This window comes from Schistocerca serialis, chromosome 5, assembly GCF_023864345.2.
Source record: "Schistocerca serialis cubense isolate TAMUIC-IGC-003099 chromosome 5, iqSchSeri2.2, whole genome shotgun sequence".
Lineage (NCBI taxonomy): Eukaryota > Metazoa > Arthropoda > Insecta > Orthoptera > Acrididae > Schistocerca > Schistocerca serialis.
The window spans coordinates 313,133,894-313,154,948 of NC_064642.1; the positions used below are offsets into that span (position 1 = coordinate 313,133,894).

At 38.4% G+C, this 21,055-nt stretch overlaps 1 protein-coding gene across 1 annotated transcript in view; it reads right to left on the reverse strand.

Moving 5' to 3' along the window:
- Positions 1-21,055, reverse strand: part of LOC126480868 (roquin-1) — a 231,080-nt gene that overhangs the window by 208,483 nt on the left and 1,542 nt on the right. The window contains exon 2 of the mRNA XM_050104246.1: positions 6,698-6,860. Within this exon, the coding sequence (XP_049960203.1) occupies positions 6,698-6,859 (162 nt within the window). The 5' untranslated portion in view covers position 6,860. The remainder of the gene's footprint in view (positions 1-6,697; positions 6,861-21,055) is intronic.

Sequence of the window (21,055 nt, forward strand, 5' to 3'; positions counted from 1 at the left end):
TTATATATTCCTAGATTTCTGTAAAGCATTTGACACAGTGCTCCACTGCACACTGTTAACAAAGGTACAAGCGTATGGAATAAGTTTCCAGGTATGTGAGTAGCTCAAAGACTTTTTACACCAAATCACCCAGTACACTGTCCTCAATAGAGAGTGTTCATCAGAGACAACAGTATCATCAGGAGTGGCCAATGGAAGTGGGATGAGACCGCTCTTATTCTTTATGTGCATAAATGATCTGACAAACAAGACGAGCAGCAATAGGAATGTGTCATTGTTGGAGTGACTGTAGAAGAACACAATATGACTCAGACAAAATTTCTAGTTGGTGTAATAAGTAAATGCAGATGAACCGGAAGAACAATCCTATCGTGTTGGAATACAGCATTAGTAGCAAACTGCTTGACAAAGTCACATTGATTACCTTTCTAGGCATAACAATGTGAAGTTATATGAAACGTAACAAGCACCTAAGGATAATAGTAGGGAAGGCAAATGGTAGACTTTGGTTTGCTGAGAGAATTTTAGGAAAGTGTAGTTCATGTGTAAAGAAGATGATGTATAGAACACTAGTGTGACCCATTCTTGAGTACTGCTCAAGTGTTTGAGATTCCCACCATGTTGGATTAGAGGCACTGCTGCAATACAGAGGGAAGCTGCTACATTCGTTACAACGAGGTTCAATCAACACGTGAGCAATACATAGATGTTTCCTGAGCTCGCATGAGAATCACTGGAGGGAAGATGACATTCTTTTCATGGAAAACTAGTGAGAAAATTTAAGAGTACCACCAACTTACATTTCATGTAAGGACAAGAAAAAATAAAAAAAACAATAAGAGCAATCAGCACTCATATGGAGGCATACAGGCAGTGGTTTCTCTCTCATTATATTTTAAGGTGGAACAGGAAAGGAAGTTAATATTACTCCGCCGCACACCATATGCTGGCCTGCAGAGTCTGTATGTATGTAGATGTAGAATGACCTTACAAATGACAGAGGTAATGTAATGTCACAGTTGAGATGAAGAATGGAGATTATCTGAGGATCTCTTGCATCTGACTACTGACTTTTTTTAGGAAAAAAAAAAAAAAAAAACAACAACAACAACAACATTGTTTCCAACAGAAGTTTTAAGAATTACCAATCAACTACTAGAAGTGTGTACTTTCTCTTTGAATAATAAGAAACAACTCTGCAAGACAAAAGCTTACACACCGAGATGGTATGGCTTACCAAAAGTGCACAAGCTAGAGATTCCTTTGAGACCTCCTACCCACATGGTGCCCAGATATTTAGCCTCAATGCTGCCACTCTACATTGGTAGAACTGACTGTTACACTAAAATCTCAGCAATATTTGTGGAGTCACTAAAAGACATGAACATGGGCCCAGGTACATATAGTTTTCAGTTTTTATATTTATTTTATTTTTTTTTTTTATTTACAATGATTCCTGTGTATGAAGCCATTTCACAAACAGAACATATTTTCTGATTGATATAGTAGCTTTATTTAGACTGTCTCATTACAACCTATTTTTAGGACAACAATGAATCTTACAAGCAAGTTGATGAGGAGGCCATGGACATCCCTCTTAGTCCAGCTGTTGCCAATTTATTTACAGTGATTTCTAAACAGGGGGAATTCAAACAAACAGTACAGGACCACTCAAGTTTTATCGCTACTTGGATGATAACTTCGCATTACATACATGTGGTGAAGAGCAGTTGGATGTATTCTTGGTAATCTCAATAATATGAATCCATCCAAAAATTCAATTTACAGTGGAGAAAGAAAGCAGCGTGCAATTTAATTTTCTGGCTGTATTAGTAAGCAGATGACGAAAAAGAGCCACCATTAAAAACTGAAAAATGAAATAAGCAAGTTGGTTTATTTACAAGTTGAGTTTAATTACTTACTGTTGGTTTACAAGTAAAATTACTACCCCGGTAAGAGGATGGAACGACCTCTCAATCCAAGAAGAGAGAAAACCAGCACTAATAAGGAACAAATTCTACCAACTGGAACTCTACATGGAAATACCCTCTGTTACAAACCATATGACGGCCTACAGAGTATGGATGTAGGTAACTTTTTGAGAGAACAAAACATAGTTCATTTCGTTGTGATCTAATTCACAATGTCGCTACACTGCTGGGTTATCAAACAACATATATTATTTCTTTATGTGCATAGATATCACCTGCCCTGACATGGGCGGACTGGCACACTTTGATTTTCTTCATAGTTACCCTAAAGCAATACAATGCACTTCTCAAAAATACTCGAAAAATCAACTCTGAAGATTTCTTAGCACTGTTAAGTAAATAACTTTTAGCCTTTTTCAACATAGCCGCCTGTAGTTAAGTGCAAAGCATTCTAGCCTTATAAATACAGGGTCACTGGTTCGATTCTTGCTAAAAGTGATCTTAGGTTTGACCTCTATATTTATTAACAAATTAAAATGTTAAACATTCTTAATTAGTTACCAATTTTATATCTATTAACCATGTGTCAATTATTATTTCAGTACATAAATAAAATGATAAATTTGAACAATACAATAATACATATAAATAGTCTGGCCTCAGCAGCCACAGACAGTTGTCATGTGCGTGCGAGTTGTGCTAGTGTGAGTCTACATTAAAAGAAGACCTTTTGGCCGAAAGCTACTTGTTTAGCATTTTTTCTGTTGTGCCTATCTGTGACTCAGCATCGCCACTATATTGTGAGTAGCAGTCCATCCTTTTTATAATACTGTCACTAATATACATCCTGGATTTTCCAGTGTTCAATAATAAATACAAAATTTGGATAAAAGCTACGATATTCAAAATGCTTTATACACTGACAAAAAAGGCAACACTAAGGATGAATTGTGCAACACAGACGAAAGTTGGCGAGTGTGTTTCTACATCTTAAAGATGACGTCTATTCAAATTTCATGCTAGACATATAAGAGTGGCACTAGTAGCGGATACATCTACAAGGATACTCTGCAAATGACAGTTAAGTGCCTGGCAGGGGTTCATCGAACCACCCTAACAATTCTCTATTATTCCAATCTTGTATAGTGTGCAGAAAGAACGAACACCTATAGCTTTCCGTACCAGCTCTTATTTCCCTTATTTTATCATGGTGATCGTTTCTCCCTATGTAGGTCAGTGTCAACAAAATATTTTCACATTTGGAGGAGAGAGTTGGTGATTGGAATTTCATGAGAAGATTCCATCGCAACAAAAAATGCCTTTGTTTTAATGATGTCCAGCCCAAATTCTGTATCATTTCAGTGACACTCTCTCCCATATTTCACGATAATACAAAACTTGCTGCCCTTCTTTCAACTTTTTCGATGTACTCAGTCAATCCGATCTGGTAAGGATCCCACACAGCAATATTCTAAAAGGGGACGGACAAGTATAGTGTAGGCAGTCTCCTTAGAAGATCCGTTACATTTTCTAAGTGCCCTGCCAATAAAACACAGTCTTTGGTTAGCCTTCCCCACAACATTTTCTGTGTGTTCCTTCCAATTTAAGTTGGATACAAATCAGATTTGCTTCAAATACTTGCTGTAATGGTCATAAGCATTATTTAGCTTTGAGATTGGATGTGGCGAACTAAAGTTAATCAAGCATATATTTAAAGCTACAGAGACACCATTATCAACACCATCTACATCTACATCAATACTCCACAAGCCACCTGACGGTGTGTGGCGGAGGGTACCTTGAGTACCTCTATCGGTTCTCCCTTCTATTCCAGTCTCATATTGTTCGTGGAAAGAAGGATTGTCGGTATGCTACTGTGTGGGCTCTAATCTCTATTATTCCTCACTGCATTTAAATGAGGTTGCCTAATAGGACTATGAGAAGCTGGATGATCCTTCTGTGACATTGTGCAAGAACTTGGCAGGAATGGAGCTACCATAACTTGATTGCTGGCAGTGGTGGTCACGAGAATGTACAGTCGCAAGAAGGCCAGGCTCCAGGTGGCCACATGCCGCTACCAAGAGGGAAGACCATCATGTTTGGCGAATGACTCTGACACATCATACTGCATCTGCAGCAGATATTTGCATAGCAGTTGCCACCACACTGATACAATGAACTGTTACAAATCAGTTATTTCAAGGACAGTTCCAACCAGACGCCCTGTAGCATGCATTCCACTGACCCCAAACCACCATCATTTGCTACTTCAGTGGTGTCAAGCAAGAGATCGCTGTGTGGCAAAGTGGAGGTCTATTGTGTTTTCTGATGAAAGCTGGTTTTGCCTTGGTGCCAGTGATGGCCATGTCTTGGTTAGGAGGAGGCCAGGTGAGGACCTGCACCCAACCTTTCTGTGTGCTACACACAGTGGACCTATACCTGGAATTATGGTCTGGGGTGCGGGTTCAAATGGCAGCAGGAGAACTCTCGTGGTTATACTGAGCGCCATGACTGCAAAATTGTATGTCAGTCTGGTGATTTGATCGACTGAGCTGTCATTCGTAAACAGCATTCTTGTTTTCCAACAAGGTAACTCTTGTGCACATACCCGTGTTGTAACTCAATGGAAACTACAGAGTGGTGACATGATGCCTTGGCCTGCTAAATCACCAGATCCATCTCTAGTCGAGCACATATGGAATACCAATGGACGACAAACCCTATGTCATCCACAACCAGCATCAATTGTCATTGTATTGACCAATCAAGTGCAACAGGCATGTAACTCCATCCCACAAACTGACATTTGGCACCAGACCAACAATGCATGCACATTTGCATTTACCATTCTGGCAGTTACACTGTTTACTAATATACCAGAATTTCACATTTGCAATGACTTATCTAATGCTTACAATAATAATGTATTCCCAAAGTTTCATTACTCTACATAAATTATTATTTGGTGTTCCGATTTGTTCACTGTCAGTGTATTTACCAGCACTCACAATTCTTCAAAGTAAACTTTGCTGCTGAGAGTGTTTTTTACTTTAAGAAATTTAGGTCCCTAGTTGCATACCTTCTCCTTTTTTACCTTTTGTTATTCTTGTTCATTTCACTGTATATTCCAGTTTTTCATTCTTATCCCTTTGATTGTATCTCCCATCACTGTTTTTATTTCTTATACTATTTCCAGTCTTTTTCTGACATTTGGTGTACTTCTCTAGAATTTTCTTCCTTATTTACGATTCGCTAAGCTTGCCAAATGATGGTGTAGTGTAACTACACTAACTCACAGTCAAGAGAGATCAGATTCAGTCATCTTTCTGGCTGTAATTGTATAAGGTTTCCTAGATTTCCCTAAATAATTCCATGTGATTGTCCCCTGAACAGGTCACAGTCAATTACATGCTAACCCTGAACTGAACTGGAGCTATGTCTTTAATGTCCTAACCATTGCCATGACTTTAAATAAATTAACTGGAGCTCTGCCTTAAGTTCTGGTGATTTTAATTTAACTTCCGTTCCCTCACTATTATGTAGCTCACTGCCTGCCTTCCGTTACAATACTAGTCTGATATAATCCACTATTATTTCTCCTGAGACAAATTCTGCTGTTTCTCTTCTGCTCTGGCTCAAGATTGTCCCATTTTTATTTTCTATCTACACTATTTGTTCTCTAGCTTAAGGCAATACACTATCAATTCTAAAACTGCGAAAGGAGCTATTCTTTAATTGCAGCATCAATGGATGTTTCACCCATCTTTCCTTATTTTGATACTCTACAGATGTACGCTAACTTATTATTAGCAAACTGTACACATTCTAACTCAGGTGATTCAGTCAATAAGATATGAAAAACTCACATGGTGCAGTAAGAACGAGTAAATGTGAGGACATGAAATCAAAGAGGGTTAAAATATTTTCTTGTGAAATCTCTAGCACAGCAGTTTGTACACAGGTCTATAAAGAATGAACAGAGGTTGACTGAGGACCACAACTAAACACTTGTCAATCATCATTACCCAGAATACATTCAATGGGTTACACGTACTGCAAATGGGAAGAATGGGAAGGTGGTGATGACTAAATGACTTTAAAAAAATCTTTCATATTCTCCACTAGATCTAACTAAGCATTATCCTGCTGAAATATGGCACTTGGATTGCCTGGTTTTCAAACTGTTAACAACTGAGATCACATACTGTATGAAGGGAAACCCATAACCACCACAATTAGTGTTTACCTGCTGTACCGTTCAACAATACATGGTAACACAACGAAGTAAATACAGAATGAACTAATACCTATCGGCCCTTTGCTGCAGGACAGGTCTGAACAGAATGCAGCTGAAAATGTGTCACCACCACTGGGCACGCCAGTCAAGTTGTGCATATGCCCATTATTTTTCTATGCCTTTGTGGTTTCTGGACTGGAAGCCAATTAAATACACATGTGCTAAATGTTCAGCCCACTGCAAAAGGTGTCTAATTGAAACTCTCAGAGATTCAAATCAACTGCTGCACTCCTACACTGAGCCAACACTCCAGGCAAAACCACACCATCCACTACACTGATAGGAAAAATATGCTAGTCATTCCATATCATGGTTCCACTGCATGCACCAGTACTAACACAACTGTGTTTCATGGAAGATCTTATATAGCACACATAGTCTCTATCACGGAATGTAATGTTATCAATTTAGGAGTTTTGTAGTAAAATACAATTTTTTTAATACCAATGGAACGCCAGAAATACTATACCTGATCAAAGGGACACTGCTTCCTGTGTAAATTGGAGAGACAGGTCTTGCACACAGTATGTCCACATCCCAAGCTGATTGGACTACGAAGAGTAGCATCAAATTCATTGCAGCATACAGGACATGACAAAAATTCAGTCCACTGGGGAGCCTGGATTGGCATTCTGTAAAATGAAGAGCAAAAACATTATTAGAAGCATATCACAGAGGAATATATCATACCCAAAGGACAATTCAAATTAAACTGTCAAAGTCTCCACAAATCTGACTAATGAGCAGCTGAATTAGGATAGACTACTGCTCATCCACAAATGAGATGTTCAGCATCAGAGATGCAAATTTAAAAATATACTGTTTAGTATTCTTCATTTGTTGAGCACAATTCCTAATCAAATGAAGAAACACTCACACACACCTTTGTGTTTTTCTTCATCTGATAAAAATCTCTGCCCAAATGGCTAAATAATGTCCCTGTCTACTTCTAAATGTGCATGTCTGCTGCTCAATGCTTCCTCTTTGTGGTAAGTACTGCTCTTTCTTAATGTAGATTGTTATTGTTATCTCCTACTAAATTTTCCATTGTTGAATGAATAGCTGAATTTTCTAAAGATGTTCGTCAACATCAAGTTGCTGTGAAACATTGCAGAGGAATACTATAATAATTTGACACTACCAATTAAATTCTCAGCAGATATATCATATTATTCAAGTCTTCTTTCACATTTCTCTTTATAACAGATTGGCAAGTAGTTGTGTTACTCTCTTACATTGATAGCTGTGAGAGTTTTACGGAAATTTTAAGTGTATGCCAAAAGGATTGTCTAATAGAAAATGGAGATGGTGTATTTGTTGCAGCAGACAAGAAACTTTAACCATCAAACTCATCCCCAAAAAATTTGGGGGAAACCTCAGTTTGCAAATACATAAATCCCACAATCATACTGTCAACATCGGTGGAGACCTCAATCATCTAACATTCAATAGAAAATTAACAGTTTTTTAAGTGGCAGTCATGAAAAGATGAAGAGTGAAATGTTACTAAACGCCTTCTCTGAAAACTACTCAGAACTGATAGTTTGGAAGTCCACTCACCACGGAAATATACTGGAGCTAATGGCAACAAATAGACCTGACCACTTTGAGGATGTACACATCGATACTTGTATCAGTTAACATGAGGCAGTTGTAGCAACAATGAGTGCTTAAGTACAGAAGGCAGCTAAATGAATTAGAAAGATTTACGTGTTCAGCAAAGTAGATAAAGAAACAGTAGTGCAATAGATTGATGAGGAACTTTAAACATTTAGTCCTGGACAGAAGAGTGTAGAGGAAGTGTGACTCAAGTTTAAACTAATAGTTCACTGTGTGTATATATGTAGATAGTGGAAGAGAGAAATCCCCCCCCCCCCACACACACACACACACACACACACACACACACACACACACACAGAGAGAGAGAGAGAGAGAGAGAGAGAGAGAGAGAGAGAGAGATGCTGAATGAAATGCATTTCATTGTCAAGAAGACAACGTGTGAAGCCTTCAATGACTACCTTAGCAGGATATTATCAAAAGATTCAAAGAAATTCTGGTCATGCGTACAAAATGTTAATGTTACCAAAATTAGCGTCTAGACACTAAAGGATGAGACATGTTTTTGCATGTGATATGTTACTAGTCATATGATAAAATAAAATAAATAAATAGAAAAATACATGAGTCAGGAACTGTAATTAAGGACAGGAAAGTGAAAGCAAAAATGCTTAACTCAATTTTCAACTCTTTCTTTACAAAGAAAAGTTCTTGCACCATTGCAAGGATGAGTGACATAAATAATAGTGTTAGTGGTCTTGAGAAACAACTGAAATTGCTAAAATTGAACAATGCTCCAGAACAAACAGACTTCTTGTCAGACTGGGTACCTAATTTGTGGCTGAGTAAACTCCTATTTTAACCACAATATAGTGTCTATCCCTCAAACAAAAAACTGTGCACAGCAGTTGGAAGAAAGCAAATGTCACCACCGTCTATAAGAGAAGCAGCAAAAGTGATCCACAAATCTACCATCCAATATCCTCAACATCCATTACTGTAGAATTTTAGAACATATGCTAAGGTCAAACACAATGCTGTATCTCGAACAGAATTACCTCCTCTACGTCAGTCAGCACAGATTCTGATAACATTGATCATGTCAAATGCAACTCGCACTCTCACACCCTGAAAGTCATGGATCAAGGTGCTCAGATATATGCAGCATTTCTTGACTTCCAAAAAGCATTTGACTCAATTCTATGTCTATGCTTATGGAAAGTATAAACATAAGGGGGTATCAAGTGAAATTTGTGACTGGATTGGGGCTTACTTGGTAGAGGATGCATGATGGTATATTGGATGGAGGTCATGGACAGACGAGATGTAAACGTAGCTTTGGGTGTGCAGCAGGGAAGTGTGATGGGACCCTTGCTGTTCATGTCCTATATAAACGAACTTGTTGACAGTAATAACAGTAAATTCAAGACTCTTTCCAGATGACAATTACATATAATGAAGTACAGTCTGAAAAAAGCTGAACCAATATTCAGCCAGATCTTGATAAAATTTCAATGCGATGCAAAGACTGAAACATACCTTAAATGTTCAGAGCTGTAAGATTTAGCATTTCACAAAATGGGGAAAAAAAACCCACAGTATCCTTTGACTGCAGTATCAACACAACAAATGGAATCAGTCAACTCACACACGTACCTGGATGTAGAGAAATGAAATGGAACAATCACATACACACAGTCACTCTAGTGTGTGGAACCCATACCAAATATACTCATGCTCATAAATTAAGGATAATTGCAGAATGTGGTGCCACACACTGTGGCACTACATAAAACTGGCGCTAATAGCATAGGAACATAGGGAACACACACGACACAGATCTGTAAGTCGACAGTATTGGTAATAAGTTGAGAAAACCGCTCCGAAATACACGTGCTACAAAACGCCACTGTTTCTTGTGCATGTATCCCGACATCAATATGGGATATGATCACCATGCACACGTACACAGGCCGCACAACAGGTTGGCGTACTCTGGATCAGGTGGTCGAGCAGCTGCTGGGGTATAACTTCCCATTCTTGCACCCGTGCCTGTCGAAGCTCCTGAAGTGTCGTAGGGGTTTGAAGACGTGCAGTGATATGTCGACCGAGAGCATCCCAGACGTGCTCGCTGGGGTTTAGCTCTGGAGAAAAGGCAGGTCACTCCATTCACCTGATATCTAATGTTTCAAGGTCCTCCTCCCCGATGGCAGCTCGGTGGGGCCATGCGTTATCATCCATCAGGAGGAAGGTGGGGACCCACTGCACCCCTGAAAAGCCGGACATACTGGTGCAAAATGACGTCCCGATACACCTGACCTGTTACAGTTCCTCTGTCAAAGACATGCAGGGGTGTATGTGCACCAATCATAATCCCACCCCACATCATCAAACCACAACCTCCATACATGTCCCTTTCCAGGACATTAAGGGGTTGGCATCTGGTTCCTGGTTCACGTCAGATGAAAACCTAGCGAGAATCACTGTTCAGACTATACCTGGACTCGTCCGTGAACATAACCTGGGACCATTGTTCCAATGACATGTACTGTATTCTTGACACCAGGCTTTACAGGCTCTCCTCTGACCAGAGGTCAGTGGAATGTACCTTGCAGGTCTCCGGGCAAATAAACCATGTCTGTTCAGTCGTCTGTAGACTGTGTGTCTGGAGACAACTGTTCCAGTGGCTGTGGTAAGGACCTGAGCAAGGCTACCTGCAGTACTCTGTGGCCGTATGTGGGCACTGATGGTGAGATATTGACCTTCTTGTGGTGGTGTACACTGTGGACATCCCATACTGCAGCACCTGGACATGTTTCCTGTCTGCTGGAATCGTTGTCATACTCTTGAGATCACACTTTGTGGCACGACATACTGTGTTTGACCAGCCTCCAGTCGTCCTAGTATTCTACCCCTCACAACGTCATCAATATGTGTTCTCTGAGCTATTTTCAACACACAGTCACCATTAGCACATCTGAAAACGTCTGCACACTTACTCGCTGCACCGTACTCTGTCATGCACCAACACACTTCTGCATATGTTGACTGCTGCCAGCGCCACCGTGCGACAACTGCAGGTCAAATGCATTGCATGGTCATACCCAGAGGTGATTTAAACCCACAAACCACCCACCAGATCATTGTTTCACTATGTATCAGCATTATCCTTAATTTATGAGCATGAGTGTAGGATTAAGAGGGAATACTAAACATATACAGAGAACAGCAGCACAATGGTCACATGTTTTAAACCGTGGAAGAGTGTCAGAGAGATGCTAAACTGACAAATGCTTGAAGATAAATGCAAACTATCTCCAGAAAGCCTAGTTACAAAGTTTCAAGGTCCAGCTTTAAGTGATGAACCTACCAATATATTATAACCCCTTATGCATCATCCCATTGAGATCACAAGGACAAGGTCAGTTATTCTCATTACAATAAGCACAATAGTGTTTAAACAATCACTCTTCCCATCTTGATACATGAATGCAATGGGAAGGAGCCTTTAATAATGAGTAAATGAAAAAACCAACAACATTTGTTTATCAAGTTACACTGTAAGATAGAGATGTTACTTGTGTCTTCTTGGAAGGTGGATGTCATTAGTTGATTTATTGCAATTTTGAAAGGGATGTAAAACAAGATTACAATATTAAATGCCAATGGATGGTCAAGAATAGCAGTGGTATGTAACAAGTAACCTAAGGGTCTGCAGCTAATTATCAGTAAAAACGAAAAAAAATGAAAGATGAAACATTTATAAAAAATAATCTTTTAGCATACTGCTATGTGACAGCATACATGGAATGGTATGCAAGTGTCCAATGCTGGAAGTACGACACACTCTGCAGAACACTGAAATAAACAGTATGTGAAAGTCTCAGACTGCTGCGAAACGAGATATGCTGTTCTAAAATATGTTTGATTTTTATGTTCAAAAATGATGAGAAGGAAGATTTGGGTTTAATATCCTGTGTACTGAATAAGTCATTAGAGATGGAAATAAATTCTAACCGGGCTGGGATGGTGAAAGAAACTGGCTATGTCCTTTTCAAAGAATCCAACCTGGCTGTCACCTTCTGTAACAGGCAGGAACAACGGAAAATCCACATATAGATGGCCAAAAATGGATTTTAAAGTTGTTCCTTCAATGTCTTTCCTACTGTGCAACCTCTTAGAAACACTAGGGCACTGGACTTCTAGCTGAAAAGCTACTAATGAGAAAGAAATGTCCAAGAGGAAAGAGTAAATTTGACACTTCTTGTGTTTTTTAAAAGAGATGCGGTCAACAATTTCAGATGAAAATAATGTCATGAATGAATAGCAGTTCCATAACACACACTACAGTATATTCAATTGAATAACTAACTGTCTGTTGACATTAGCCTTTGTGTCAGCACAGTACTTACGCAACAGACCCTCCATTCGCCGAGTCTAATAAAACTACACAACTATACCTATGAATGGGGGCCACATTTCTAATCCAAATATAATAAACTCATTTATATTTTGTCTATAAGAAAGATAAAGATTTTTTAGAACCAAATTATGTTATTTTCAAAAATTAGAAAACTGTCTGCTCACAAGTAAAATTGCTTTTATTACTCAGTGACAGGACAATATTTTGCACCCTACAGTGGGATAATTAATTCTGATCAATTTTTTGTTGTCAGAAAACGAACTCTCATGATTCACTACTTGTTTAACATATCAGTTGCTGTGAAAATCATTTGGTAATGTAAGTCACTACAGTTGTGTCAATCTAGCTACCTAATCAGGATTAGATAGGCAATAATGATCTTAAAGTTAGAAGCAAGCCACTATTCCTAGAAATTATCTTACTAAGAATACCTATTAATGGTAGTATCAACATTAAAAATAATATATTCAGGACCTGCAAATCTTGTCATCAAAATAATGTACACTTGCACTTAAAATATAGTCCCACTTTGTAGTAGAAACAATTCAAAAATGGACTATGGACACAGGCGATTTGTTCTAGTCCTCTCAAAATCACCAAATGCAAACCGCATACCTCGGTATCCTAGTGCAAAAAGTAGAAATAATGTAAGACAGCCAACAGCATCAGATTTAATGAAGACATGGCACCAAAAATACATGAAGACATGGTACCAAAAAATACAGGCACTATATTTCTGTAGCACAGAAGAAAAGGCCAAAATCTTTGAAAACCTACTTATAAAACTTCACACCAACTTACAATGGCACAGACGCAAGTTGTCAACAGTTTCAGTCAGTCATGGAAATTCATCATCAAATCACATTTCAACTGGTACTTTGTGTCAGCATGCAGTATGCTCTAAATAAGATACTGAAGAAAATATTTGTAGTGCCTATTTAACTTAATAATTTCAAATGATAAAATATGTCATTCAATTGTGTGGTTTCACTGGAACTGTACCAAGCACTGAGAGTGAAATAACCACACTGTTATTTCTTAAGTCTTGAACTGATGAAAAACTGCTGAACAGGGATAAACTACCACAACTTAAATGCAATTAAAAAACTTTCTTCTCTGTTCTGCATGTTGTTGTTGTGGTCTTCAGTCCTGAGACTGGTTTGATGCAGCTCTCCATGCCACTCTATCCTGTGCAAGCTTCTTCATCTCCCAGTACCTACTGCAGCCTACATCCTTTTGAATCTGTTTAGTGTATTCATCTCTTGGTCTCCCTCTACTATTTTTACCCTCCACACTGCCCTCCAATACTAAATTGGTGATCCCTTGATGCCTCAGAACATGTCCTACCAACCGATCCCTTCTTCTCGTCAAGTTGTGCCACAAACTCCTCTTCTCCCCAATCCTATTCAGTACCTCCTCATTAGTTATGTGATCTACCCATCTAATCTTTAGCATTCTTCTGTAGCACCACATTTTGAAAGCTTCTATTCTCTTCTTGTCCAAACTATTTATCATCCATGTTTCACTTCCATACATGGCTACACTCCATACAAATACTTTCAGAAACGACTTCCTGACACTTAAATCTATACTCGATGTTAACAAATTTCTCTTCTTCAGAAACGCTTCCTTTGCCTGTTCTGCATATTGATAACATTTTTCTAATTATTTTTTGTACATGTCCACACCATCATATACATAATTTGGGGTAATTTGACAAAAACATGTAATAATGTTACAAGACACAGCTATTAATTTTGTATGCTTGTTACAGTTATGCTTTACAAAAATTAAGGCATTTTTAAGTTAAGAGATCTTTTAGTAACCATTTTTTAACATGATCTGAAACATTTTGTCTTGTAGTGCCACAATTTACTGCAAGCCAGTAGCTTACCTACATTGTGACACACACACAAAGATATATATATATATATATATATATATATATATATATATATATATATATATATATATATATATATATATATATATATATATATATATATATATAAAAAAAACAAAGATGAGGTGACTTACCGAACAAAAGCGCTGGCAGGTCGATAGACACACAAACAAACACAAACATACACACAAAATTCAAGCTTTCGCAACAAACTGTTGCCTCATCAGGAAAGAGGGAAGGAGAGGGGAAGACGAAAGGAAGTGGGTTTTAAGGGAGAGGGTAAGGAGTCATTCCAATCCCGGGAGCGGAAAGACTTACCTTAGGGGGAAAAAAGGACAGGTATACACTCGCACACACGCACATATCCATCCACACATACAGACACAAGCAGACATATTTAAAGGTCTTTAAATATGTCTGCTTGTGTCTGTGTGTGTGGATGGATATGTGCGTGTGTGCGAGTGTATACCTGTCCTTTTTTCCCCCTAAGGTAAGTCTTTCCGCTCCCGGGATTGGAATGACTCCTTACCCTCTCCCTTAAAACCCACTTCCTTTCGTCTTCCCCTCTCCTTCCCTCTTTCATGATGAGGCAACAGTTTGTTGCGAAAGCTTGAATTTTGTGTGTATGTTTGTGTTTGTTTGTGTGTCTATCGACTTGCCAGCGCTTTTGTTCGGTAAGTCACCTCATCTTTGTTTTTATATATAATTTTTCCCACGTGGAATGTTTCCTTCCATTATATATATATATATATATATATAGTTATTCCTACCCACCACCTTTTACACATTACAGTAGTAGAAACTCCCCTACAGAACAGAAGCAGCTAACAAAGAGAAACTTTTTTTAGTTTGTTTTCAAATTTTACTTTACTATCTGTCAGACATTTTATTTCACTTGGTAAGCTATCAAAAAGTTTAGTTGCAGCACTGTGGATCCCTTTCTGTGCTAAAGACAACCTTAATGTGGAAAAATTAAAGCCATTTCCTTCTAGTATAACAATTATGTACTTGTTCCTTTCAAACCGTAGTGGTTATTTATAATAAACTTCATGTGGGAATAAATATACCGTGAAGCAGTAGAAAGAATGGCCAATTCCTTAAAGAGATGTCTACAAGATGATAATGGGTGAGCAGCACATAATATTCTTACAGCAGGTTTTTCAGCAATGAAGACTTTCTTTCTTAAAGATGAGGTGCCCCAGAACAATATTCCAAATGGCATTGTAGAATGAAAACATAGCAACTTACTGATTTGTCTCTTACTCAGATTTGCATTGATTCTAAGTACAAGTGTGGCTGGACTAAGTAGTTTAGTAGTTACAAAATGTGATTTTTCCAGTTTAAATCCTCATCAATATGGACATCTAAGAATTTTGAAGTGTCCAGCCTATTTATTATTTCCTCATCAAGTGCTACACTTATTATTGGTGTAGTACCCCAAGACATGTAGAAAGGAATATTTTGTGTCCTTCTAAAATTAAGAATAAGACCATTTTCAGAAAACCAGTCAATGATACTTTTGAGGACACTGTTTAATATTTCTTCAGTTTCTTTATGTAACCGTGAAAATAAATGAAACGTTAAGATCCTTTGTAATGAGTAAAGCAAGAGAGGCACAATCATATTTTTTATCAGAAACCATTCAATTTATAGGCCTATGGTGGATTTACACAGATTTGACACAGCCTACATCATTTACAGAATATCTTATTTAATGCAACCCCTTCTTAAGCTCAGCAGCCAAAAAGCAGTAAAATTAAAAGATGTGTAGAATAATAGCAGATACAATATTTGAGAAAGAGGTTTTGCAAGCAGCAATCTGAAGGGAGCAGGGAAGGGCTAGTAGTGCATGGGTGACAAGAGAGATGAATGCTGTCTGGTGAAGTGTGCAGGGACTAGACTGCTAACAGACACAGCATCAGGAAGTTATGGAGCAGTGAGGTGGGGAAAAAAAGAAGGAACATAGGCAGATGCATTCACAGAACACTGCAAATAAACAGGTTGGGAGCTGAGAATGGGGAGGAGATGATAGAACAGAGGGAGTGGAAACTGTTGGGTGGAGAGTTTGGGGACAGTTTGTTACCATAGATTGAGGCCAAGACAAGTACAGGGGTGGAGAATGTGTTGTAAGAGTAACTCCTATACACATAGTTCAGAAAAACTGGTGATGGAGGAAAGGATCCTGATGGCTCAGGTAGTGAATCTAGTTGGTAGTCATACCAATATAAAAAGGTGTGCAATGATTGCAGCACAGCTGGTAAATAACATGGCTGCTTTCACAGGTGGCCCAGCCACTGATGGAGTAGGATAAACCTGTGACAGGACTGGGATAGGAAGTGCTGGATGGATGGATTGGGCAGGTTTTGCACCTGGGACTTCCACAGGGATGCGATCCTTGTGGCAACAGGTTGGGATTGGGAGTGGGGATGAACTAGAATGTAGTGGAGATCGGGTGAGTGACTGAACAACACTTTAGGAGGTGTGGGAAGTATCTCGGGTAGGATGACCCTCTCATTTCACAGTTCAAGATACTTCCCATCCCTCTTAAAGTGGTGTTTCGTTGCCCATCCACCGCATCCACCTGTCTTTCCCCACTCCTCTCTTTTTTTTTTGCTCCTTTTTTTCCCCAAATCCCTGCCCCACACCTGACGCTGCACCTGTTAGCAGTCTAGTCCCTGCACACTCCGTCAAGACAGCGTTCGTCTCTCTCCCCACCTGTATACTACTACCCCTCCCCCACCTCCTTCAGACTGCGGCTTGCATCCCATGTGATGTTACATTCTGGCCCAAGTTGGTGCGCGCACGTTATTTCTGCCATTACAATGACCATTTGGCTCAAATGAGATGGGTGATATTGTAGGGTCAAAACTGTCCATTTCAATGGCACACAAAACCCTGCTGCTTTCTACATTAACTACATCAGTAAATCCCTGTTATGAGCAACACTATTTTTCAACACTCAGTCCTGAACTGTACACTCTGGTAAGCTTATCATACAAAACATGAATGACAGCTGTATATCAAGATACTGCCACTCCACTAACATTTATGCAAAAAGTCATCAACTTTTACAAGCACACACAGTTTACAAACCAGGACCTCACAAACTCTGGTCATTCAAGACCTCATACTACTTGAAATATTAATTTTCAATGGCTTGAGTGTGAATTCGGACACTGGCAACAATTAAAACTCTAAGACAAATTGAGGTAGCTGGCCGAAGTGCCCGTGCGGTTAAAGGCGCTGCAGTCTGGAACCGCAAGACCGCTACGGTCGCAGGTTCGAATCCTGCCTCGGGCATGGATGTTTGTGATGTCCTTAGGTTAGTTAGGTTTAACTAGTTCTAAGTTCTAGGCGACTAATGACCTCAGCAGTTGAGTCCCATAATGCTCAGAGCCATTTGAACAAATTGAAGTAACCTGTATGCACAAGTCTCCAGCACAAAAAAAAAAAAAAAAATTTTTTGATAGCTTGTTCGTAGCTTTGAACACTCACTTTTGTATCATCCTCTATTTTCTCTCTAATTCTCACTCTAAAAGTTTTGTGAGACGCTATATTAATCACTCACTCTATGCAGATTCTCAATGCAGCAGCTGTGTTTGGACAAAAGTCTGAAGACAGTTTGTGACTTTTGGTGGCCACTCACTTGTTTCCAGTTGGTACCACCCTTAGTTTTCAATACTGTGCTCACACAGTATCTTCATAGATCGTATCTATAAACTTAAACCATTTCAAACTCAGTTACATAATAAATATCTATGATCCTTAACTCTGCAAGTTACATATTGTTGTTGGAGTACACAGACGAACAGAAACTACGCCTTACGTTACTAAGGTTGACTTGGTTGGCTGCACCATGGGAGCTGTCAATGTTGACTGAGGTCATTTGACTTCTGTCTATTCGTCACTACTGGACTGAATGGAAGGGCTATAAATGACGTGTCATAGGCAGCAAATGCATTTAATAATCATTTCTTAAATATAGCATAAAGTGTAGGAACAAACATTTCAAGGCTAAAATCACAGCTGTATGTTGAAAATGTAGCTTTCATAAAATTCAGTCATGTATGTATCACCAATTCTCCTTCCGAAATTAAGAAAATTACACAGTCTCTCAATAATAAAATCTTACCTGGTTTTGATAGTGTTTCCACCAGGATACTAAAGATATGTTCCCAGGTAATAAGCACAGTCTTATCTGAAATATGTTATGCATCATTAACTCAAGGCATTTTTCCAGAGAGTCTGAAATAAGCTTTTGTTAAACCCTTCCTTAAGAAAGGTAATAAGAGGGATGTAACTAACTACTGACTTGTATCACCGCTGACATCATTCTCCAAACTTTTTGAGAAGGTGGTATATTCTAGAACAGTATCCCACCTTAGCAACAAGAGTATCCTTAGTGAATAGCTGTTTGGGTTTCAGAATTCTTGCCCTACTGAGAATGCCATTTATATGTTCACTCACAAGATTTTAAAAGCATTATATAATGAAAAGGCACCAGTTGGTATTTTCTGCAATGTCCCTAAGGCAGTTGACTGTGTGAATCACAATATTCTCCTAGCTAAATTGATGTTTTGCAGGACTGACAGTCTAGCCAACCAATGGATAATGCCATATCTAATAAAAAGAGTGCAGGAAGTTGTACTCAGTAATTCATGCAATATGCTCCAGGGACATAATTCTGACTGAGGAGAAATCAATTGTGGGGTTCCCCAAGGTTCAATCTCAGGTCCACTATGTTCCTCGTGTATATAAACAACCTTCTGCCTAGTATATAACAAGCAGAATAAGTTCTTTTTGCAGATGATACTAGCATTGTAATCAATTCAAGAATTCATATAGAAGCTGAAAAAATGCTAATCGAAGTTCTTAAAGTGTCACTGACTGGTTGTCTGCAAATGGTCTCAGCTTCAGTTTTAAAAAGACAGCATATTCAGTTATGCATATCTAGAGGTACTACACCAATGATAAGTGTAGCAAGCAGGTGAGGAAACATTAAATCCAATGGGCACTTCAAAATTCTTACGAGTCTATACGGACAAGAATTTAAATTGGGACCGAATTAGGAATTCCTAAAACAACTAACTCTGATATCTCTTCAGTCCTACACAAGGAGCGTGACTAAGTGAGTTGCAGTTTTCTACTTTGCCTTCGATCTCTCTCCGTGTCCAGATGAGAATGGGTTCCATTTGTAATATCTCGACATTGGCGATATGTCTAACCCTGGCCTCTCTCCACTTCTATGCAAGTGCTTCCACTTAGAATCATGCAAATCTTGGCGAAAGCCAAGTCATTAAGTTGAGATATTTTCTTTCAATAGTGTCATATAGAATAATGTTCTGAAAAGAAAGAAAGTGCTCATTGCCCAAAAACGTGCTGTTAGAATAATACGTAGTGGTCACCAACAATGAACTTATAGACATCTTTTTCAGGAGTTGCAAATTTGGACTTCACAGTATATTTGTTCCCTGAAGAAGTCTGTTATAAACAAACCACTACATTTCAAAATGAACAATGATGTACACAATTACAATACTGGAAGGAAAAATGACATTCATTACTCTACATTAAAGTTGTCTTTAGCACAAAAAGAGGTGCACAATGCTGAAATAAATTGTTTTTTTTTTTTTTTTTTTTTTTTTTTTTTTTTTTTTTTTTTTTATCATTAACCCATTGATATAAAAGGCCTGACAGACAGCAAAATAAAATTTGAAAACAAACTGAGAAAGCTTCTTCCTGACAACTCCCTCTATTCCACAGAATAAAATTTCATTACTGTAAAGTGGAAAAGATGGTGGGTACGAATTATTAACTCATCTGTATACTTTTTTTCTGTTTTGTAGAAAAAAACTTAGAAATGTTTGGAATGTAACTCTATGTACAATGTAATTTAATTTAAGATGTGAATGTAAAATAACTCAGTCCACAATCATTACAATCTATCTTGCAAAGTGGTCCGGGGAACATGTTAATTAACTACATAATCCCATCACTCAATCAGCCGAAAAACTTCTTAGAATGAACAATTAGTATTTGGTTATTGTCACTTAATTATGTAATCTGTATGTGCATTACAGTAATATGCAGGGGGTGTCCCCTCCCCCTCCCCCAACAAACTTTAGGGACAGGTTCCTTACAAAGAAATAAGTAAAAAATTTCTGAAATAGACCTCTTCTACTGCAAGATCTTTGATTTCCTTATTTTGGGAGGAAGATGTAATGGCCAAAACAAGAACAAAAATGTCTAGTACACATGGTTTCTAAAATGCATACTTTAAGAGCTATGAGCGCACATGTGTTCATCTCTAATAGCGTGAAAAAATCTCTTCTACTGAACATAAGCTCATGGCTCTTAAGGTATGTATCTTACAGCCCATGTTTAACAGAACTCTTTTTTTGTTTTGGTCCATACTGCCTTCTCCCAGAACATGAAAAGCAAAGAGCTTGCAGTAGGAGAAACATGTTCCATCGGAGTAAAGAGCAACAAGTTCTCCTATCTTTTAAGGTCTGCACTTTAGAGCCCTTGTTTACAAGACATTTATTGTTTTAGTGTACCGAACCTGTCCCTAAGGATTTTTGAGACACCCTGTAGACTATATACCACCATCAGCTTAGTAGTATAACACCTGGCCTGCCAATGTGTTCCTTATTTCACTTTTCACATATAAATACACTTATCAAGTATTGTTGTGTTTGTTTTTGGCTTACTTGATATAAATGGGTACTTACTTGATATCTGGCATTCAACTACACATCTAAAATACTCCACATTCAGATGTAAATGCTGAAATGAATCTGTGCAGTGTGTAAACAATAAATAAACACCATGTTCTTGGTCTAGGTAACAAGGTATGAAGTAATACCAACCACCACAACTATGGGGGATAATGAAGGTATTTGTGGTTCTGTACTTCAGAAAATGGATGTCATGAACCACAT